The following is a 24,186-nucleotide window of genomic DNA, read 5'->3' as shown; positions in this document are numbered from 1 at the left end:
TGAGGGCCAGCGGGTCCTAGCCAGGGAGCCACACAGCCAGTGAGAGACCTCGGCGGGTCAGCTGGTCCCATGAGGAGCCGCAGCCATGGCAGGTAAGAGACAGAGACAGATAGGCACATGCCATGCAGATTGAGTTTGGATATTTATTTAGAGGTTTATGGAGGGGAAGGGAAAAGGGAAAGGGGAGAAGGGAGAAGAGCAGTTGACTTTGGGTCAAGAGCTCTTCATCACCACCCTTAACGCCATTGAGGGAGTCCTCAACCGCCTGATCGATGGCTGAGCAACGCTCACAGGACTCACTGTCAAAGTCTCCTCCTTAATCCACCTTGGACACGGTTTCTTCCACACCAAGTATGGCCTTAAATCCTGCATCCCTGCTCCCTAACTCGGATCTGGAAGCCCCACTACGTGACTGTACAGGAATCCTGAGCCAGGTACATGGACTGAGAGAAGACCTACACTGGTCGCAGAGCTCACCTGGTACACGGATGGCAGCAGCTTTACACGTGAAGGCAAGAGGTACGCGGGGGCGGCTGTGGTGGCACAAGAAGACACTGTGTGGGCAACAGCCCTCCCATCTGGGTCATCGGCTCAAAAAGCCGAACTGATAGCCTTGACTAAGGCACTGGACATGGCAAAGGAAAGAGACTGGACGTGTATACGGACAGCCGCTATGCCTTTGCCACAGCCCATGTCCATGAGCGCAGGATCCTTACTGCTGAAGGAAAAACTATCAAAAACAAACAGGAGATTTTAGACTTACTGGCAGCATTATGGTTGCCAACCAAATTGGTCATTATTCACTGTCCTGGGCATCAACAGCTGATACCCCAACGGCTAGAGGGAACCAGAGGACAGATTGAGTGGCAAAAGAAGCCGCAGAGCAGTTGACTGTCCTGGCCCAGATGTTACCAGACCCAGGACCGCCTAACCTCCCGGAGGATCCAGCATATACTCCTTCCGACTTATGCATGATACAGCGCTTACCAAAAGCATGGCAGTCACAACAGCCAGCAAACTGGTGAATGACCAGAAATGAAAGACTCCTCTTGCCAAGGAAACCGGCAGAAACTCTCCCTTGTCAGATTCACCGTTCTACCCACCTTGGCACTCAGAAAACACAAGACCCGACAAGGCAGTCTCATTGAAAAATCTTTGGCCATCGGCACAAGATTGAACAAATAGCTGAAAAATGCAGACAATCAACCTAAAAATCCTGGAAACAGATATAGGGGCACCAAACCTGGTTCCCCCTGGGAGACAGACTTCACTGAGGTAAAACCTGGCAAATATGGTTACAAATATCGTTTAGTATTTATAGATTCTTTCTCTGGATGGTCAGAGGCCTTTCCAACCAGACATGAAACTGCCCAGGCGGTCACCAAAAAGCTACACAACAGTCTCCCCCAAATTCTGCCCTTGATAAAACCAAGGAAAAATTCTGCTACAACAGCTGACAGAACGGGGACCTGTGTAGTGCCCCCTGGAAGTCAGGCCCCAGCAGGACTATGTAACCAGGCCATCACTATACAAAATGACATCCTCTATTCAGCACCTGCTGGATTGTGGGCTTGCCCTTCAGGGCTCACTCCCTGCATCCATGGGACAGTCCTTAACACAGGACAAGGTTTTTGTGTGATGGTCCAATTGTTCCCCAACATAAAATACTATACAGAGGCCCAAATGGAACTGACCTTATCCCCTGTTCCTGTCAGGAAAAAAACGGGCTATAGGAGCAATCGCTGTATTGCTCTCTTCCCTGATGGGACTCGGCATAGCTGGAGCAACAGGGGTGGGCATCTTGGAGTTAATTCTCCAAGATAAAACCTACCAGGCCCTACAGTCAGCCATCAATTCGGATCTCAAAGACATAGAACAGTCTATACTCAAATTAGAGACCTCTTTAGATTCCCTGGCTGAGATTCCCTTACAGAACCCAAAAGGTTTGGACCTCCTCTTCAAGCAACAGGGAGGCATATGTGCCGCCCTGGGGGAAGAATTTTGTTTCTACATTAATTAATCACTCTGGGGTAATTAGAGATTCAATGGCCTTGTTATGAAAACAGATTAATGATGGGGAACAGACCACTCACACTCATGTGGAAGCTGCTTGGCATTAAAACTTGCTCAACCAGTCTCCCTGGTTAACCACCTTCTGTAAACCCTAACAGGACCCCTAATGATCATGTTTCTTCTATTTATCCTCGGTCCCTGTCTAATCAACAGACTGATGGCTTTCGTTTGCATATGGGTCAATACTGTCCAACTAATGGTATTGTGGTCCCAGTATCACCCCCTTGAGTCCCTAGACGGACAGGACCCATGACTGAGTCCTGTCATTGGGATTTGTGAAGGGGACAAAAATATTATAATGCCAGTTTAGCAGTAAAAGGTATCCAGGTCCTCCCACAAAGCTACAGCCAGCTTGTTAGCTCGTTAAAAAAATGCTTTAAGGTCTGAAAGTATAAAAGTTCAAAAGCTTTGAGGGTCTAAAAAATGACTTAAGAAGATATAAAAAATGTCTCTAATTTTGCCCCCCCCCATGGTAGTTCTAATAAGCTGATAGAGCAATGACTACTTATTGTGTGGGTCACAAGCTCAAGATTTTAGATCTATTCTGGTTGCCATTTAAACATAAACTTGGAGGTGTTTCTCATTAGGCCAAAGACATCTCTGTCCACACCATACATGGTTCTCTGGACAGCAGAAAAATATACATTATCTAACCAAAATCTGTAGTTTTTGCTAGGACGCAAAGGTATGAGTCTAATCCTTCTGTTTACAGATACCTGTTATCTGCTCTTTTTCTGCAATGTGAGTTTTTCTTTAAGTAAATAGATTTTTAACTTCTGTTCCTAGTTTAAACTTATCCCAATAGGCTTCCACTTGGCTGGCAGACACATCTAAGCATCAGTTGCCGACTACAACCTGCTCTGAATGGCGGCGAGCCCTGCACTTTCTGAAAGCTGATGTGGACAGTCCAGCTGATATGAACATGAATTTTTCCTGTCCCTTCAACAAAGTCTGACGAGTGCCCCATTGCCTGAATTTCCTCCCTACTTTTGGCTAACCTTTCAACCTACTTGGGCCCGGATAAAAACGCCCCAATGTCAGCTTGAACTAGTTGCGGAAAGGAACACGTTGTTCCATGCTCCCTGCCCAAAATAGGCTGAAAGGTTGAGACAAGGGAAAACTCCCTGAAATGGGGGACAAGATAACTACCCGTAGTGACTGTTAATATACTAGGTCCAGCCGGGCGGTGGTGGCGCACGCCTTTAATTCCAGCACATGGGAGGCAGAGGCAGGCGGATCTCTGTGAGTTCGAGACCAGCCAGGTCTACAAGAGCTAGTTCCACGACAGGAACCAAAAGCTACGGAGAAACCCTGTCTCGAAAAAATCCAATATATATATATATATATATGTGTGTGTGTGTGTGTGTGTGTGTGTGTGTATGTATGTATGTATATATATATATGTATATATATACATATATATATATATATATTAGGTCCAGAGTTGTCAATTAATAGATTTATTAATTTAAATAGTTCCATGCCTCCTTAAAACCAGGGGCAAGCAGGACCCAAGATTGGTTCCTGTCATTGGTGCTTGTGAAGGGGGAAATGTGGGCGTCAGCTATGATAAGCTAAGTATGGGCAGGCCACCCAAAGGAAGTTCTTTGCTTCCAACCAGTTAGGAGGTGGGCTCTGGGGAGGGGGTTGTCCTTTAACAACAAGGTGCAGAACAAGGGTTTATGGCTCAGAGTGCTGGGCTTTCAAGGGCTATAATCATTTTAAAGATGGAGAAACTGAGGCTGAAAGGAAGGAAGACACAAACCCAGTGTGACGGTTTGAATAGTGATGCTACCCCTAAATTAATTTGCTGGAAATAGTATTAAGAGTGGGGCCTTTGGGGGAAGGGATTAGATCTGGGGATTCTACTTCTCATGAAAGGGGCCTGTGTGTTCCTTCCACTGTGTGTGCGGGTAGCAAAGACTTGCCCACCGTAAAGCAGAGAGCTAGCCTTCACTAGACAGAGTCTGCCCTGTTCAAAATTTATGTCTAGGGCACTTTGCTATCACAGTCCAAAGGGGGCTAAGATGCTCGAGGAATGGAGATCCCAGCGTTCTCAAGAACAGGAAGGCTAACCTTGTGGAAGGCCAAGGCTCCTATGGGAATGTCGCTAGGGACCACGGCACACTTGGCACAGCCAGAACCTTTGCTGCTTGCTGGCATCCGTATCTTTGGTTTGTAGGCCTAGGAGGAACCTGCTGGGGTAGACTTGTTGTGTCTATCAAGCAATACCTTAGTTTTCCCATTTGGGAACCGGGGACGATTGGAAATTCTAACACACTAGACAGGGCGAGGATGCCTTTGAAGAAATTTTGCCATCAAATAAACCAGTCACAGAAAGACTAGGTGCCGGCCCCTGTGCATTTCCTCTGCCCTCTCAGGAGAGATCAGCAGTCTTTTCTGTCTCACCCATGCTAGACTCTGGTGCCTTTCTCTTGGAACACAAACTCAGGTCGGTTCTGCTTTAGAAAGAAGGGCCGGATTCCAGAATCCGCCCAGTGGAGGCGTGGCCACACTAAGCCTAGACATAACCTCAGACGTCGAGCCTTAGTTTTGTTTTTTTTCAGAGTTTGGCCAGTTACGGAATTGATTCCTGCCGCCTGTGCCATGGTCCTGAAGCTCTTTCTAGACCTGCTGTCCCAGCCCTGTCGCGCCATTTATATCTTCGCCAAGAAAAATGGCATCCCGTTCCAGATGCAAACGGTGGATCTGCGCAAGGGTGGGCAGGGCCTCGGCTTTGGAGAGCTGAGAGATGGGGGAGGCAAGGGCAGCTTAGGGGGATTCCTTTCTGCACCGCCCCCTTCCTAGGTTTTTTTCTGGTTTAGAGATCAAGTGAGAAAAGAGCCACCAGGGAGACCCCGCAAACTCTGCTGTTCCGTGGAATAGACGGCCCGGTCTGCATGCTATTCGGTTTCAACAGGTCCTGGGCGGAGCCTCCTCCCTGCTGGCCTCTGAGGGAGCCCCAAACCCAGCAAGACAGGACTGTAGCAGAATGGTGTTGCTTAAGTCGCTGTGGTAACCCTATGCTGTCTCACGGCTGTCTCTCCGTCTGAAACTTCACTTCCCCGCCCCCAGGCGCTGCCCCTGCAGAGTCTGATGTAGGGTGTTGTGGGTTGGGGGACCGACAAAGTTGGCTCAAGTTGGCTGTCAAAAATAAGGATGCAGAGGGTGACAGATTTCCACCAGGAAAAGAAAGGAGGGTGAAAGCCCTCCATCTGATCCAAGGGGGTGGGAACTAGTGAGGTCTGTTGGGCTGAGCAGCAAAGACATAATCGTAGAGACGTCCATCTGGCTGCATCAACAGGAAGAAAATGAATCTAGGCTAATTCAAGCAGAGACAAGGGTTTCAGGAGACACTTTGTAGGGCTGTCTCTGGGGCAAGTCCCTGGAGGACCTGTCAATAGAGTGTGAAGTCTGTTTTGTATCTAGGGCGAGGGGCAGCTCACTCTCCTCTCAAGGCAGTCCTGCCTGCATTTCCCATCTAGCTCCCATTAACCGGCAGCCTAGTTCCAAGAGAACCATGAATTTTTTTTGTTTGGCGTCCTAGAACCTTGGCCCATGCTATCAGAGGCCCAGCGTTCTACTCCCATCCCCCTTATGCTGGACTATCTGCAGGTGAGCACCTCAGCGATGCATTTGCCCAGGTGAACCCCATGATGAAGGTACCAGCCATGAAGGACAATGACTTCACCTTGGGCGAGAGGTAACGGGGGCTCTGGGGGCTTTTTCCAAGCTTTACTGGAATCAGGTTATGTTATAAACTACTGAGCTGGAGCTGGAGGGATGGCTCAGTGCAATGGCCCAGTGCTTAAGAGCGCCTACCATCCTTGCAGAGGACCTGGATTTGGTTCCAGCAGCCATAAGAGGCAGCTCACAGCCATTCATAGCTCCAGTTCTGGGGATCCACTGCCCTCATAGTGTCTGTGTGCATGCAAACTCATGCAGACACACACTTGGAACCTAAACTCCCTAGAGCAATGGTTCTCAACCTTTCTAATGCTGTGACCCTTTAATACAGTTCCTCATGCTGTGGTGACCCCCAACCAGAACATTATTTTCATTGCTATTTCATAACTGTAATTTTGCTACTATTTATTATATTATTATTATTAATGTAAATACCTGATATTTCCAATGGTCTTAGGCAGCCCCTATGAAAAGGTCGTTCTACCCCAAATGGGGCCACACCTGCAGCTGAGAACCTCTGCCCTAGAGGCCAAGGGCTGCTGTGCCTCATATCCTACAGGGTGGGCGCTGGTGAACCCAGGACCCTGCCCACTCACTGCCCAAGTTCACTGTGCTGGTTTTGGGGAAGATAGTACATGTACTTGACTTCTCTACCAGGCTGTGGTTGTTGATTAAAATACCCTGGGTCAGGGAACGTGGGACACTTACCCCACCATGGGCACCATCCTCTAGCCCAGCTAAACAGGGCCTGTAGCATCGGGGCTTCCTGAACTCTCAAGTACTGGGGTCCCTGGGGCTCCCTTATGAGATAAAGATGTTTTTTATATCCTGGCATGTCCCAAGATGGTGCAACGTCCCTCTTCAGAGAAGCTAAACCTTTTTCTCAGTTCTGTCTCTTTTGTCACAGAAGTCACTGTCCCTTAGCAAGGGGAATCTAGAGTATATGCTTTTGAGCTCATTTCTGGTGTCTCATGATCAACGTAGTCCAACAAAGACACCGCCATTCTCTTCCTGTTGCTTCTGCTGTCCTAGGCCCTTCAGTTTGCACAGAGTTGCACCATAACTGGCACTAACCAGGGACAGCTTGCTGTCTCTGCATGTCCCCTCTGCATGTCATCGTCACCCTGGGAAGGTCTGTGACTCTTAAGACCCTGCAGCCCTCCTCAGAGGTGATTTTGAACACTTAGCACAAAGAGTTTATCCTACTTGGAAAACTGAGGCATTGAGCTGGGTTGTGGATGCAGGTCTCTGCCTTAGACAAGGTCTTATTATTAGATAGCTTAGTCAGGTCTCAGAGTCGTACTTCTGCCTGCCTGCCTGCCTCTTCCTCTTGGGTGCTGCAATTGTATGTTGTGTGACATTTTACACATATCTATTCACTTCAGATAAGGGGCCCATGATAGACCAAAATATGGACATCACCTGAAGGAGACCCCCTCACACATACACACACATTGGAGGCGCCCTCCCAGATCCTGGGTTAGGTACAAAACACACCCAAACACCTGTTTTCATAGAGAGATCCTTTACTAAGCAGGGAAGAAAAGTTAAAGTGTTTGCTTTATGACTCAGGCAGAAAAACAGCAACAAATGCCCTGCAGGTGTAATTTTTAAGAGGCGAAGAAAGGGTGTGGGGGGTCTATGTTAGAATGGGGTAGGATGCTGTAGGATATTTTAATGGGGCTTGTTAATTAGGTGAATCAAAGGGGGCTTCTGATTGCTGGAATTTGGTACTCCCTCCTTAGGAATGAGTCTGGCACAAGAAAGTATCCAAATAAGGGAATAGACCTTAGTGGCTAGCTTTAGGGATGTCATCTTGGTTTACAAGGAAAAGGGAAGGGGGAAGGGCAAGGCCTGCCAGCACCATGCTTGTCAGTTCCAGGCCAGCTAGAGTCCCTTCACCACCAAAGTCCAACCTGGTTAACTAACGAGTTTTTTTTTTTTTTTTTTTTTTTCGAGACAGGGTTTCTCTGTAGCTTTAGAGCCTTTCCTGGAACTAGCTCTGTAGACCAGGCTGGTCTCGAACTCACAGAGATCCGCCTGCCTCTGCCTCCCAAGTGCTGGGATTAAAGGCGTGCGCCACCACCGCCCGGCAACTAACGAGTTTTATTGGGGTTTCTTCTAGCAGTATGGGTGAAGGAATACTTACAAAATAGACAGCTGCATCACTAAAGACCACCCCAGCATGGCTGGGAACCTGGGACACACTGCACAACTTTCAGGCAGATCAACAGGCTGGAGAGTCCACCCCCCTTCTTTAAGTTATAAATTGATTGGCCCATTATCTCAGGCTTCTTATTAACGCTTATAACTTATATTAGCCCATCATTCTTTTTTTTTTTAAAGATTTTATTTATTTATTATGTATACAACATTCTGCCTCCATGGATGCCTGCAGGCCAGAGGGCGCCAGATCCCATTACAGATGGTTGTGAGCCACCATATGGTTGCTGGGAATTGAACTCAGGTCCTCCGGAAGAACAGTCACTGCTCTTAACCGCTGAGCCATCTCTCCAGCCCTAGCCCATTATTCTTATCTATGCTAGCCACATGGCTCGGAACCTTTTTTAGTGAGGCAGTCACATCTTGCTTCTTCTGTGGATGCATCAGAACTGCAGAGGAATGGGCTTCCTTCTTCCTAGAATTCTCCTGTTCTCATTGACCCACTTCTACTTCCTGTCTGGTTGTCCTGCCTATACTTCCTGCCTGACTACTGGCCAATCAGCATTTATTTAAAATATAATTGACAGAATACAGACCGCTGTCCCACACCACTGCCTCCCCCCCCCTTTTTTTTTTAAACAAAGGAAAATATCCATAGTCCATTTTTTAGGAATGTGGGCATAGCTTTCCAGGCTACTTCCTGCTGTTGGGGGTGCTGATAAACTTATAGGGACCTAAAAAAAATTTAGAATTATGATCAAGTCCTGACTGGAGTATCCTATGAGACTTGATCATTTCATCTTGAATCTGTTCTGGATGTAGAACTCAGACATCTGGATCATCTGTTCAAACCTGATTCTTCTTAACTCAGAATAAATCCATAGCCTCTCATTTTCTGTGGAAACAAAAGTAAAACCTCTTCTCCAAAGTAACACAATTTTTGACTTCAATTTTGAAGTCAAGGTATTTTCAAAATATCAACCTTGGATTAATTTAGCAGCATTTATAAGCAAATATCTTTTAGCAGCTGTTACTCCTTCCTCAGCATTCAAATAATTTAAAGAGAGCATAATAGCATACAGTATCAAGATTCTCTGTGTATTTTTCATCTTTACATGTAAAGAACTCTAGGACAACTCTGAGGCCATTTCTGAGGCCTCTTAGCATTAGTGTTCTGCCCTTCCCTGGGAACCAAGGACCTAACAACTACACATGCACATACTCTGGGCCACCTCAGCAAAACTACCCCCCACCAGGAACCAAGAACCTGATAATCACCCACGCGTGCACTAGAGCTTTGGGTACTTTCCCCTGGAATTTTCCATCCCCTTTGTAGTTTTCCTTCAATAGACCCAGGTCCTGGAACTGGGGTAAAATGACCTGAAGATGACCTGCAGGTGTTTCTCTTTGCTCAACCAACCCAGCAACCACCATGGCATTGACCAATTATAATTAGCTGACCATTAAACGAGCTACTCACAATAGTTGACAAACGACTTCTGCACTTCCCCTTTGATTCTGCGGTCTTTCTCTTTAAAACTAGCCTGTAACAGCCATTCAGTTCCTTAGCTTCTCGAATGCTGAGTGATCCTGTTGCGACAGAATTAAAATCCTCTTGCTTTTACATCAACTGCGGTGTGAGAGTGTCTCTTGGGGCGACTCCTCGGTAATTGGACTTTAGGGTCCAACACGTGGCTTTATTTTAACCTCTATTTTTTTGTTTTGACTTTTAATTTTTGACGTTTTGAGACAGGTTCTCTGGTGTATCTTTGGTTGTCCTGGAACTCCCTCTGTAGACCAGACTGTCCTTGAACTCACAGATAACTGCCTGTCTCTGCCTCCCAAGTGCCACCACACTCAACTACTCTCTTTCTTTCTTTTTTATTTTAAGGATTTTAACCTTTTTCTTTTCTCCCCCAAACCTGCATATATTTTTAACACACTGTAAACCATTTAGAGACTTTCTTTGACTTTGAATCTTTTTTTACTGTATCTCTCTTTTTCTGACCACATGAGTCTTTAATTTGCTAAGCAATATAGAGAGGATTAAAGCTATAACATTGATGGCTGGATCCACCCCATTCCTTAGCTTTCTAAGATTCTGGCCTCATGGCAGAGGTACCGGCTGTAGCCACGTTTATTGCCACAACTCTATGACGTTTCAAGGTCCCTGCCAGCAAGCAAGCTGCAGCAGTGTGCTCACAAACCACATTCAAATGCTCTGTAGCCAGATCTCCTACCTGAAAGAGTCAGAGTTTGCACTGGCAGGATGGCCCAGAAAGCCAGCATTTTAAAATGGTGCAGCTTTTTTTCCTCGTACGGCTGAACACCAAAAAGCATGCAGTCAGCTTTCATCAACACCATTTAAACGTTTCATGGTATGGCCTCTTAAAAGAGCTGCAAGGTTTTACAGCTAAAGCTGAGTTAGGAAGCCTCTCTTAAATGAGAGCGCTTGCCTCTAGCAAGCAGAGCCCACCTGAGAAAATGCTGCTATCAATAAGCTGTGCTTAACTCTATTATTTTATGTCTAGAATTACTTCCCAAGCTTTGTCACGCTTTATGTGGATGCAGTTGTCCACGTGGGTGCCATTTGTTGACTGAGTTTTCTGTCCTGCCCAGTTCCCGCAGTCATTAAGTCCCAAAGAAATCACATAGAGGTCTACATTAGTTATAAACTTATTGGCTCATTATCTCAGGCCTCTTATTAACTTTTACAACTTATATTAGTCCATTATTCTTGGGTTTTTTTTTTTTGTTTTTTTTTTTTTTGGTTTTTTGAGACAGGGTTTCTCTGTGGTTTTGGAGCCTGTCCTGGAACTAGCTCTTGTAGACCAGGCTGGTCTCGAACTCACAGAGATCCACCTGCCTCTGCCTCCCAAGTGCTGGGATTAAAGGTGTGCACCACCACCGCCCGGCCTAGTCCATTATTCTTATCTGTGCTAGCCACATGGCTCGGTACCTTTTTCAGCGAGGCAGTCACGTCTTGCTTCTTCTGTGGATGGATCAGGATTGCTGAGAGTTCCCTTTCTAAGTGATTCAGTTGGTCTAAACTTCTTCCAGGCAGCGTGGCTGGAATTTTCATAGGACCACAACTGGCCTGTCTTCAAGTGTCCTTTAGAGTCCATCTTCACAGTAGCTGGCATAACTCAAGGCAGGAAGAGAGTTCAAGGCAGTCTTCTCTGTGTTGTGGTTCCGGGATCTTACAGTGCCCCAAGCGTCTGAGTAAGATTTTAAAGAACCAACCTGACCCTTACCATCAGGAGTACCACAAGGAACAGAGGGCCAGGTATATGATTCATGCCCACCGCCCAGAGGGTGAAGCAAGAGGATTTGGGGTTTGAGGTTAGCCTAGGCTCAAAGAACAAAGGGAGAGCTGAGAGAGCCTTTTGGGGCTACCAGGCAATCCGAGGCTGTCTGAAGGCTGAAGGATGAGAGTGGACGAAGAATAAAATGAAACCAAGTTCCCTCAAAGCTCTGCTTTGGATGCCTGTTCTCCAGGAAGCTGTGGGGCCCTGAACTCAGAAACTCAACCCTTGACGGGACACCCTCAGTGGTGAGATTTTGCCTAGTGGTAGAATTGTCTTGAGCGTTGACCTCAGGAAGACAAGATTCAATTCTGATACTAAGAACTGGGTGTCCCTGTGGAACAAGGCTCTTCCATTTTCTGAACCTACTTTCCAAGTTCTGAAAAAGAGGCTCAGACTGGCAAATTGTTAGAAAAATCAGAAAAGGTAGGGGCTGGAGAGATGGCTCAGCAGTTCAGAGCATTGGCTACTCTTCTAGAGGGCCTGAGTTTAATCCCCAACAAACTACATGGCATCACAACCATCTGTAATGAGATTGCATGCCTTCTCTGGCATGCAGGCAAACATGCGGACAGAGTACTCACACACACACATACATAGATATAGATATATTTTTAAAAAATGAAAGTACTGGGTATTGAGTCAACCCAGTGGCATCTGACCAGCCACCTTGCTCCTCTGCTTACACAGTGTGGCCATCCTGCTCTACCTGACACACAAGTATAAGGTTCCTGACCACTGGTACCCCCAAGACCTGCAGGCCCGTGCTCGTGTGGATGAGTACCTGGCATGGCAGCATACAGCCCTTCGGAGAAGCTGTCTCCGGGCCCTGTGGCATAAGGTGAGACTGGAAATGTGGGGGAAGGGAAGGTGGTAAAGATGTCACTCCAAAGAGACTCAGGCTATAGCAACTCATTTTCAGTTTGGTATTTCCCAGTGCCTCGCCTCTAGTTTAACTAATCCTGTTGTGCCCAGGTTGTTATTCAAGACCATCTTTACTTGAGACATTTATTTTATTATTTTTTAATAATGTATTTATTTTTATTTTATGCACATTGGTGTTTTGCCGTGGGTATCGGATCCCCTGGAACTGGAATTACAGACAGTTGTCAACAGCCATGTGGGTGCTGGGAATTGAACCCAGGTCCTCTGGAAGAGCAGTCAGTGCTCTTAACCCCTGAGCCATCTCTCCAGTCCCTGAGATATTTATTTTTTATTTGTAGAAATATTATTTTGTTGTTTTTGTAGTGTTGCATTTCTCAGCCAAAATTTACCATCTGTCACACACTCACACACTTTCGTTATCTTCTATTTGAAGTTTATGAATATATTTGTTACCGCTACTTACTTTATTTGCTGTGTATATGTCCCAGGAGCCACCTTGTGCGTGTGGAAGTAAAGGAAAGCTCTGGGAAATCCATCTTGGTGAGGCAGACTGTCCTTCATCTCTGCCGCTGTGCTGTGTGCTCCAGGATATCTGACCTCTGACCTTTGAGCTTCCGTCTTGGGCAGTTCTCCTGTCTCTGCCTTCCATCTCACTGTAGAGAGCTGGGGTTACAGCACACTTGTCTTTTTATGAAGGTTCTGGGGACTGAACTGAGATGGTTAGGGCTGTCAGGCTTGCCCAGCTAGGACTTTCACCTTCTGAGCTGTCTGTTACCGTTACCTAAATGTCCTCTTCCAGTTTAGCTGGTAAGCTAGCTTAGTGGTAGAATACTTGTGTAACAAGCACAGTGTCTTAGGTTCAAGTCTCAGCTCCTGGGATATGTGAGTGTGGGAGTGTGTGTATGTATGCGTGTGTGTGCGCGTGCATGTGTGTGTGTCCTTTGTCAGCTCATTTCAGCATCCAGGTCCTCTGTGGGTCTGTTTTTACTGGTTGTTCTTTCTGTTCTTGATTGCAGGTCACATTTTCCTCCTGTCTCTCATGTTTCATAACTTACTGTTCCATGCCATACATTGCCTGCTAACATAGCTGAAAATAATACAAAGGAATATTTTTTTAAAAAAAGTCAAAGAACACCTGTATCTTGGAGGTAGGAATGACTCTTTGCAGCAGGTCTTTGGAATGTAAGCATAGAGAATAGACTGGGTCTGGAGACATGGCTGAGCGGTTAAGAGCACTGGCTGCTCTTGCAGAGGTCCTGAGTTCAGTTCCCAGGACCCACAGGAGAGCTCACAACTGTTTGTAACCCCTGTTCCAGGGGATCCAACACAGTTGCACAGACACAGCACAGGCAAAATGCCAACGCACATTTAAAAAAATAGAAAGCAGACTGATGATGCAGGGGTGAGAAGCGCTCAGGCGACATCAAGCTCTTCCTTTCAGTTCTGCTATTTTCCACTCTCTTATTTTTTATTTCACTGATTATTTGATTGTCTAAGTTACTATTAAGCTCATTTAATAATATTTTTTGGAGAAAAATATTTAAGTATTTTTCATTTTTAGAAATTCCATATATTTAACCAGGCGGTGGTGGCTCACTCCTTTAATCCCAGCACTCGGGAGGCAGAGGCAGGGGGATCTCTGTGAGTTTGAGGCCAGCCTGGTCTACAAAGCGAGTTCCAGGACAGGCTCCAAAGCTATAGGGAGAAACACTCTCTTGAAACCCCACCCTCACCCCCCCACACACACTAGAAAGAAAGGAAGAAAGAAATTCCATATATTCAACCACAAAGTCTGGAGCCCTTATAGAGGGCATCCTCAACAGACATCTTAGTGCGAACTCTAAAGGGAGCCAGGGAAGGAAAGTTAGGTCACCCTGCTCAGAACGGGGAGTTAGCGTTTAATGGGAACCAAGGTGGAGACAGATGGCAGTGATGGTTGCGTGTCAACATGAGCATACGCAGCTTTGTACACTGAACTGTGTACTTTGAAATACATCCTGTGGAACATGGAGTTGCTGATCTCAAAGTCAAACAAATTGAAGTTGGCAGAGGCTGTGAAAAAGGAGCCTTCGTGAGCTGGATATAGTGGCAGAAGCCTGTAATCCTAGTGTTCGGGACTGAGGCAGGAGGACAGCTGTGAGCTTGAGGTCAGCCTGTGCCCTAAGTAATATTTCATCATCATCATCATCACCATCACCATCATCATTTCTTTCTTCTCTTCTTCCCTCATCTCTTTCCTTATCTCTCTTTTCTTATCCATGTGCTCATGCTGAGCTATACTATCCTCAGCACTTAGCTCTATGTAGCCCAGGCTATCCAGGGAAATGTGACCCATAATCGATAGCAGAAAAGCAAGAACTCTTGCTTCCCAGGTGCTGGGCTTGCATCTCAACCCTGCCTGGTGTCCACGTTATCCTCTTGTAACCACCTTCATCCTGCTGCCCTCTTTCCTCTCCCCCTAAAGCCAGACATTAAGGCTTTAACAGATTGCTGTTGATTCCCTGCTGGATTGATGGTATTGATCGGTCTTAGGCCAGTTAAATGTAGCCCATGCATTGTCAGGCTTTGAAGCAACCTCTTGGGGTTAACATCCAAGCCTGAGAGTCAGTGCCGGTTTCCCCCTCAGCCTGACAAGTTAAAGGAAAATTTCTAACCTCTACATAGGAAGTCAGTACACTTTTGGAGTTGTTTGTGATTTGGGACCGTTACAGAAGCAAAGTGGTTTCCTTACTCCAGTAGAGACCAAAACAAACAAACAAACAAACAAACAAACAAGCAAGCAAAACGAACGAACAAAAAAATCATGAATGGCCATCATGTAAAAGTTCCGTTAACTGTTACGATGGTTAATCTTGGTTGTCAACTTGATAGGATCTGGAATTCTTTGAGAGAGGAACATCTGGGAACATCTGGGGGATTGTTTTGATTAGGTTGATTGAGATGAGAAGACCCCTTCACTGTAGGCAGTTCCATTTCCTGCACTGGGATTGTATTAAAAAAGAGAAAATGGAGCCCAAAGCAAAAGCTCAAGAGCACTGGCTGCTCTTCCAGAGGGCCCAGGTTGGGTTCCCGGCCCCATATGGCTGTTGCAGGCCCGGAGAATTTGATGGATTTCCTCTTGTGCCCTCTGGGGGCACTAGAGATCTATATGGTGCCCAGATAGAGATGTGGAGGAAACACTCGCACACATAAAATAAAAATAAAATCTTCAAAAGATTGTGAGGAGGGGAGAGCGAATATGAGCTGAGCACATCCATCCCTCTATGTGGACACGATATGACCATTCCCTGGAGCTCCTGCTGCCACGACCTTCCCATCATGATGCTTGTATCCCTGCACTGTGAGCCTGGCTCCTTCCGTTCCTTTTGGGAGAGTGTTCTCTCACGGCACAGGGCAGATGCCATTTAGCTGCCTGTGAATTTGGCTATTGAGCGGCCTGGACCAGTCATTCTTCAGTGACAGTTCTAAGTGGGAGTTGGCCAGGAGATGAGGAAGTAAAGAAGACAGGTAGGAAAGCTGGGGTCGTGAGGTCCTGAACAAGCTGTCTTTTCTGCCAAGCAAGCTTATTAAGGAGTATGAATGTTTCCAGGGGAGAAACAGAGCAGAGTCAGCAGCAACTGTCACACGATGGGACGAAGCCAGCAGGAGGCTAATCAAGAGATGTTGCACAAAGGGAACACAGGATGTCTCAACAGCATTGCAGCCCAAGTACATAGCGGCCTTGGGACACATAACTCCAGTCTCTTTGTGAGGAAAAGCCAAGTTCCCAGGAACTGAAACCTTAACTTCTTCGAAATCTTATCCCCAGCCCCAAACTGGCCTTGCTAAGTCTGCTCCTGGGCAAGACACAAAACTAGTTTCCTTTGTGCTTTCATTGGGGCCTCTGAGAAAGCCTGGGGTGGATCAGTACAGCTCTCAACAATTAAGATTTTGAATTGGTCAGGTAGTGGTGGAACACACCTTTAATCCCAGCACTCGGGAGGCAGAGGCAGGTGGATCTCTGTGAGTTCAAGGCCAGCATGGTATATGTAGCAAGTTTCAGGACAGGCTCCATATCTACCTGTCTCAAAAAACTAATAAATAAATAAATAGATTATGAGTTGTTTGAAATTAGACACCATGGAGGCTAGAGAAAACCACTTTGCCAGTAATATTGCTGAGTGTACTGTCCTTCCAGACTCAATGTTCAAGACTTTGTCTTGGTCCAGTGGAGATAATTCCAAAGATGGTTTTAGCTGAGTTTGGTGATGGTGCCTGCTGCAATCCCAGCACTTGAGAGGTGGAGGCAGGAAGACTGTGGGCATAGCATGGGCTACATAGTATGACAGTCTCTAAAAAAGAGAGGCAGGGGAGGAGACAATTTCTTAGGAAGATTACACAAGAGTCACAAAACTGGACATCAGAAGCTGAAAATAAATTATTTTCTGGTGGCGCAAAGGGACCCCAGTTTGGAGCTGGGTGTGGTGGCACACACCCGACCAAGTTTTTGGGAGGCAGAGAGAAACACAGAAGGACCTGGAGTTCAAGGGCCAACCTCAGCTATATTCATAGCCTGGGCTACACGAAGCTCTGTCTCAAAATAAAAACAAGGCCAAACCTCTGGTTTAGGTCAAATAAAATATGTCCCACAAGACTCCATGACATTTTAGTTATTAGCTGTTTTGTATGATTAAGCTACAGGGGAAAATCAATTTTATGGATTAATACTACTAGTGGTGCAATAGCAGTAAGGCTTATATTAAACTTCCTTATCGAGCTGATTCTATCCGTTCAAAGTTCAATCCTGGAACTTATGTGACCAACCTGGACATTCCACCTGTGCACAAAGTGATGACTTTTTTTTTTTTTTTTTTTGAGACAGGGTTTCTCTGTAGCTTTTGGAGCCTGTCCTGGAGCTAGCTCTTGTAGACCAGGCTGGCCTTTTATTCTGGCCTTCCCATACCTACTTGCTTTGACTCACCTGCTCCTCCACTCCTCTCCCTTGTCTTCCTTCTCTACCCTTGCTGATCCCCTACCCCCGCTCTTAAAACTTATGTATTTGTCCGCTTATTGTGGTTTTTGTTTGTGCACATGCACATGTGTGCTTATGTACGTGTGTGCACATGCACATGTGTGCGGTATGTACGTGTATGCACATGCACACGTGTGCGCGGGAGGGTGGTGTGTGCCTCGGTACAAGTGTGGACGTCAGAGGACAGCTTTTGGGAGCTGGCTTTCTGCTACCATGTAGGTCTTAGGGACAGAGCTCAGTTCATCAAGCTTGGCAGCAAGAGCCTTACCTACCAGGGCATCTCACCACCCCTTAGTTCCCCACCCCATCCCCACTTTTTTTTTTTTTTTTGAGTTCATGTCGTGCATATCCCGTTACTCTGTTTTTCCTTACTCCCATTTCCCTAAAATTTCTTCTCCTATCATGCATGGCCCTCTTTCTACTATTATGAACAACATGCATGGGCGTGCATGCATACACACATACACACACACACGTGCGCACCATATTTGTGTTTCTGAGTTTGGCTCATTTTGCTTAAAATAATGACTTTCAATTGTGTCTGTTTTCCAACTAATGTTATGATTTCATTTTTCCTTATAGCTGATAAAGCCCCAGGAGTGGTATAGCTGGGTCGTGCAATCGTTCTGTTTTTACTTTTCTAAGGTACCTCCATAATGAGTTCCATAACAGCTGTAGGAGGCTATGTTCCCACTAGCAGCGCATGAGAAATCTTTCCCAACATTCCCATCAGCATCTATGGTCATTTGGCTTCTCTTTGTTTTAATTCATTTAACGCATTTGTGTGTATATTACGTGTGCGGGATCATGTATGTAGATTGTCTTCCCCTAGGGACTCTACCTACATCCTGAGCCAGGGCCCCTCGCTGGACCTGGAGCTCCCCCATCTTTTTTTTGTGGGTGCTGAGGATCTGGTCAGGTTCTCAAGCTCATGTGCCAATCACTTTCCCAACTGAGCTGTCTCCCCAGACCCTATCATATTTCCTTATTTGTTTGTTTGTTTGTTTTGGCGATAGCTGTTCTGACTGCAGTGAGATGTAATCTCTCAAAGCAGGTTTATATTTCCCTGATGCTAAGGCTGTTGAAAAGCCTATTTTGTTCTTTTCTTTTTTTATTGAGAATTTTATAAATGCATACAATGTGTTTTGATCAAATTCATCCCCATTTTCTCCTCTCTAATACCTCCCCCCCCCCAACACTTTTTCCTACCAAACTCATGTGCTTTTTTGTCTGTTTGTTTTTGCTTTGCCCACTGAGTCCACTTGGTGCTGCCTGTATGTACATGGGTATGGGAGTAACCGCAGGCTCCGCTTTTCAAGCGTATTCCCTTTGAAGGTCTTCTTTGGAGGACTGTATTCTCAGTTCACTTGGTTGATTGGAATTTTTTTAGTGTTTCCTTGTTGCAGTTCATTATATTAGTTTAGAATCTAGAGGCCACACACTCTGTCTGGTGTATAGCTGGCAGATTTATTTCCATCCTGTGGACTGTCTGTCTACTCCAGTGATTGTTTTCTTTGCTTCGCTTTTGTCAAGTTTTAGGATTATTCTTATACTACAGGAGTCCTCAGAAAGTCCTTGTCTATGCCTATATCTTGAAGTATTTTACTTATAAATTTTTTTCTTTTTCTCTGCTAGTTTCAATGTCTGAGGTCTTAATGTTGGATCTGCGGGGGTTGCGCAAAGGTGGGGGACAGACCACCAAAATCCTGTAAACCAGGAGCAAACTTTATTCCAGGAAAAAGAAAAGAATCAAATCTCCATGGGACACAAAGCTTATCAGCTAGCTGAGACCTCAGCCAGAGATGGACTTGTCTGCCTGTGGCCATGGGCTGTTTCTGAGTTCCTCTTTTTATAGCAAGAAGCAGGAATTAGGCATGAACAAAAGAAGTTTTACAGTCTTGAGGTAAAAACTCAGGTACAAATTACCTTTTTTTTTTTGGTTTTTCGAGACAGGGTTTCTCTGTGGTTTTGGAGCCTGTCCTGGAACTAGCTCTTGTAGACCAGGTTGGTCTCGAACTCACAGAGATCCGCCTGCCTCTCCCTCCCAAGTGCTGGGATTAAAGGCGTGCGCCACCACCGCCCGGCACAAATTACCTTTTGTACAATTTCCATTGATGGGTTTTTCAGTTGAACTAGTGTTTGTATTTCACCCATTGCTTCTCTCTGGCACTTCCTGCTGGTGTTTACCAAAGCTCTGCACTCCCCCTGATACTGCCAGTTTTGCATAGCAGGGGAGGGTATGGGAAAATGAACAACCGAAAAGTCAGGTGCATCCTATCATTGAAAGGTTAAGTCAGCTCACATCAATTGCTGGCCATGAGTGGCCAGGGGGGTTATCTAAAAGCTGACCCTCAGTTTGCAGAGGGCCGCTTCAGCCTTGCAGACAGAACTGTGGGTCGAAAAGCAAACTAACACACTGTTAATAGTTAATCCTTAAGCTGCTGACAGCTTGCTTTCCTTCTCCTAGGCTTACAGCTTTAGGTTTCTTTATTTCTATATTCTTATTCTACGTTTCTATTCTTACTCTTTGCTCCTCATTATGCCAATGTCTTTGATCCATGTTGAATTTATTCTTATACAGGGTAAAAGTTATCAATCTAGTTCCATCCTTTTACAAATGGATATCTGCTTTTCTCAGCACGGCTTGTTGTGGTGTCTTTTTATCCTAGCTATGTTTTTAACCCTTTCATTAGGAGTTAGGAGACTGTAGCCGTGCGGGTTTGTTTCTGGGTCCTCTATTTTATACATTGGCATATATTGGCACATACGGCTCCTTTTGTACCAGTGTCGTGCTGTATGTTAGTTTGAGACCGGGCACTGTGATACCTTCAGTATTGCTCTTCTGCTTGGGATTGCTTCAGTTAGGGTCTTTTGTGCTTCCATATTGATCTTGTGTTTACCTTGCCCCTTGGCTGTATGAAGAGGCTGTCTGAGTGACCGACCCACATTATTCCTGTTGTGAGAGCATGTGATATTTGTAAGACAAAATAACCACTTATTCTCAACAATGTGTGGCACATGACCGTGGTTCCTAACCTAGCTTCTTTCCTCAAAAATAACTTGTTCTATTTATTTTTCAGGTCCCCGTTGCGGTCATTCATAAAGAATGATTCTTTCTGAGGCCCAGTCAACCAGAGGTGTGGAAACAGGACTATTTATTTCTAAACAAAAGAATCACTTGGGTGACCTTTCCCTGCAGGTCTGAACAGGTCCCAAAGGAAGGGGCACAGGCCCCAAAGGCAGCTCCCCACTTGGGAGACTTGACTTCCTGCTCCCAAGGCTCATCTGGCGCCAATTCCTTATTTTGCCTATCTACCCACCAGGTGATGTTCCCTGTTTTCCTGGGTGAGCAGGTTCCTTCTGAGACACTGGCAGTCACCCTGGCGGAATTGGATGTGAACGTACGGGTGCTCGAGGACAAGTTCCTCCAGGACAAGGCCTTCCTTGTTGGGCCCCACGTCTCCCTGGCTGACTTGGTCGCCATCACAGAGTTGATGCATGTGAGTGCTGTAAAAAGAGTGGCCCCGTAAGATACAGGGAGTGCTGGCTAGTTACAGAAGTCCCGGTTTTGCTAACCCTCACTAGATCTGTTCCTATGTCTCCGGAGACTCCTTCCAGATTTGTGTGTGTCCTCGGCTGTTCTAGTTGCTCCTCTGTTGCTGTGTAAAACACTAACCCAAAAACCGTTTTGGGAGGAAAGGGTTCATGTGGCTTACTGGCTACACTGCAGCATGGAGGGAAGCCAAGGCAGATACGCTAGGCAGGAGCTGGAAGCAGAAATCATGGGGGGATGCTGCCTATCGGCTTGTGCCCAGTGAGTGGTTTGCTCAGCTACCTTTCTTATACAGCTCCACAGCTCAGGCCCACCACCCAGGCATGGCACCATGCACTGTGTACTGAGCCCTCCTACCTCAGTCAGCAATCAAGAAAGCACCCCCACAGACATCCCCACAGGCCAATCTGATGGAGGCCATCGCTCGGTGGAAATTTGCTCTTCCTTGGCATATCTACATTTGTGTCAAGTGGGGAAAACATTAACCAGTGCAATGTTCTCCTTGTCTGCCTGACACATGAACACATCATTGTTAAACCGTCATCTTCCATTTCTTTGTCCCCAAGATCTAGGATCACAAAGCACAGTACAATTTTAAATGTCCCATAGTCTTCTAAAATGCCTGATGGTTTAAAAAGTACACGTTCCTCTTTAAAAATCCAAAATCTCACCACCAGGTGGTAGTAGCACAGGCCTTTAGTCCCAGCACTCGGGAGGCAGAGACAGACGAATCTCTGAGTTCAAGGCCAGCCTGGCCTACAGAGCAAGTTCCAGGACAGCCAGGGTGACACAGAGAAACCCTGTCTCAAAAAACAAACAAACAACAACAAAACTCCAGTCTCTTAACTGTGGGATGCTGTAAAATCCAAAACCAAGGTACATAATTTCTTTTTCCACAAGGGATCTTGCTTCGCAGGGGAAGAATAAGGGCATAGTTACAATTAGACCAATGCAAAATCCAAACCCTATAGCGTAAACAGTTCGATGTCTGACATCTGAGACTCACTCATGATCTGCTGGGATCCAGAGGGCTTTCACGGTTATAGTTCTCCTGCTCTGCTGTCTGTAACGTACAGTTTGTCTTGGATTCACGTCACACCTGCCGCTCGCTGACCTTGGTCACCTTATAGTCCTGGCTGATCCAGTATTCTGGGGTTTCCCCTAAAGCTGAGTCTGCAGACTTCACCAATGGCCTCTCCTGACTTCATCCAGTGTCGACCTTTAGCTGCTCTCAATGGCTCCTTCGTACCTTCAAATCCAGTACCATGTGGGAGACTCTTACACGTTATTTGCCAGATTCTGCTGCCAGTTTGATAGGCATCCTTGACCTGCCCCACTCCTGGACCACAGCTTCTGACACTGAGGAAAATACTTCCCAGATGTTGCCTGGCAATGCTGGTCTTATTAACTTCGACTGAGTTTTCACCCCGGCTAACCAGCATCCATTGTCCCAATGTGCATCCCTAGCCAGCTAACCAGCATCCCTTGTCCCAGTGTGCATCCCTAGCCAGCTAACCAGCATCCCTTGTCCCAGTGTGCATCCCTAGCCAGCATCCCTTGTCCCAATTTTTCACTGCCACAGATTTTTTTTTTTTTTTTTTTTTTTGATTTTTAAGACAGGGTTTCTCCATAGCTTTTTGGTTCCTGTCCTGGAACTAGCTCTTGTAGACCAGGCTGGCCTCGAACTCACAGAGATCCGCCTGCCTCTGCCTCCCGAGTGCTGGGATTAAGGCGTGTGCCACCGACCGCCCGGCCTATTACCACAGATTTTTAATAGCTCATCATAGTGGCCCTAATAAAGTCTTTGAGGGATTCTCAACCTTCTTTTTGAAACCCTACTAACTCGGTCTCCATCATCTGCATTTCTTTCAACATTTGTTTCTTCCAAACTACTATAGAAGAGCCCATTCACCTCTGACTACTTGATGACTTTTCTGGCCCAAAGTTCCAAATGCTTCCTCAACCCTCCCGCTAAAAACAACATGGTCAGGACCATCACAGCAACACCCCCCATTCTGTCACCGGTTTTCATTCTGGTTTGCTTTCTGTTCCTGTGAGAAATAACATGCTCCCCTCCATCAAAACTACTTGAGAAAGAAAAAAATGTATTTCAGTTTATAGGTTATAGTCCATTATCAAGGGAAACCGGGGTAGGAGGAAGGAAGGAGCTTCAAGGTAGGAACTGAAACAGGGAGACCACAGAAGCAACTTGGCTTGCTCCCAGGCTCACTTTCTTATATGGCCCAAGCCCATCTTCCCAGGGGTGACACCATCCGCGGTGGGCTAGGCCCTCTCACGCCAGTTAACAATCAAGAAGATGCCATGCGGGCATTCCTAGAAGCCAATCTGATGGAGACGGTCCCTTGGTTGAGTGCCCTCTTTTCCACGTATGTCAAGTGAACAAACCAAACTTAGCCACAAGCTCACCCACCCTTGTTCTGTTCTCTTCTTGTTAAAGCCTATAGGTGGCGGCTGCCCTGTCTTTGAAGGGCATCCCAAGCTGGCTGCATGGTACCATCGAGTTGAGACAGTGGTGGGAAAGGAGCTCTTCCGTGAGGCCAATGAGGTCATCCTGAAGGCTAAGGACTCTCCTCCTGTCAACCCCATCTTAAAGCAGAAGCTGATGTCTAGAGTGCTGACCATGATCCAGTGAGGGCAGAACCTCCTCCCTGCACTGCCCATGGGTGTTCACAAAGCCTCACAGCACAACGGTTCTTAGGCCAGGCTCCATCTTCACCCTCTTTCCACGATAGCCACACATGACCACGACTAAATTGCTAGCTTTAACTTTTTGAGTTCGGATAATAAACCTAGCCTTGAGTTGAGCCTTAGCTTCTCTGTGTTGTTTATTTGACCTTCCTCTATTTGGGTCCAGTTATCTTTCCCAAAGACAACTCCATTTCCCAGGCTTTGAGATCCTCCCCCCAACCCCACCCCGTGGCTGCCGAGAATGAAATCACTGATAGGCATGGTAACTCATGCGTGTAATCCAACACTCAGAAGGATGAAGCGAGAGAATCACTGAGAGTTCAAGGCCAGCCTGGGCTACACACTGAGGATCCATTCCAGCCTGGGATACAGTGTGAGACTGCATCTCAACAACAAAACAAGACAACAACAGACAGAGCACGCTAAATCACAAATGCCCTTCAGACTTCTGGCTCTTGGAGAATCCCATCAGCAGGTGCCTTAGCTGCAGGCATGCAAATCCATCACTTGGCCAGGCCAGCTCTTGGACATGCCCCTTCATAGATCATCAGCCTTTCCTGACCTACAGAATTGATCAAGAGAGAAAAAGCCCACATCAGCTCTCCTGGTCAAAGGTCATGCTCAAACGGGAAGCAGGAATGTGGGGCTCAGATTGCATCCTGGGATCACAGTTTAGCTGTTGGGGGTGGGGGAGTGGATTAGAAGGCAGCCTGGAAGGAGCTGTGAGAGGCTGGATAGTGGGGGTGGGGTGGGTGGGTAGACAAAGGCAACTTGTGGAGAGCTAGTAGGCCCCAAAGGAA

The 24,186-nt window shown here is 46.4% G+C and overlaps 1 protein-coding gene across 2 annotated transcripts; it reads left to right on the top strand.

Annotated features, from left to right (window-relative positions):
* The first annotated feature begins 4,647 nt into the window (after positions 1-4,647).
* On the top strand, positions 4,648-23,492 carry LOC130861938 (glutathione S-transferase theta-1). Of its 2 annotated transcripts, XM_057751291.1 has the most exons (5): positions 4,648-4,792; positions 5,689-5,776; positions 11,919-12,069; positions 20,448-20,624; positions 23,136-23,492. In XM_057751291.1, the coding sequence occupies exons 1-5, from the start codon at positions 4,681-4,683 to the stop codon at positions 23,328-23,330; spliced, it is 723 nt and encodes a 240-aa protein (XP_057607274.1). In that variant the 5' UTR covers positions 4,648-4,680; the 3' UTR covers positions 23,331-23,492. The 2 variants fall into 2 exon arrangements, with proteins under 2 accessions (XP_057607274.1, XP_057607275.1); XM_057751292.1 differs by lacking the exons at positions 4,648-4,792; positions 5,689-5,776; positions 11,919-12,069 and adding an exon at positions 5,173-5,688.
* The last annotated feature ends 694 nt before the right edge of the window (positions 23,493-24,186 follow it).

Source organism: Chionomys nivalis, chromosome 19, assembly GCF_950005125.1.
Source record: "Chionomys nivalis chromosome 19, mChiNiv1.1, whole genome shotgun sequence".
Lineage (NCBI taxonomy): Eukaryota > Metazoa > Chordata > Mammalia > Rodentia > Cricetidae > Chionomys > Chionomys nivalis.
This window is presented reverse-complemented; position numbering and strand designations above follow the sequence as displayed.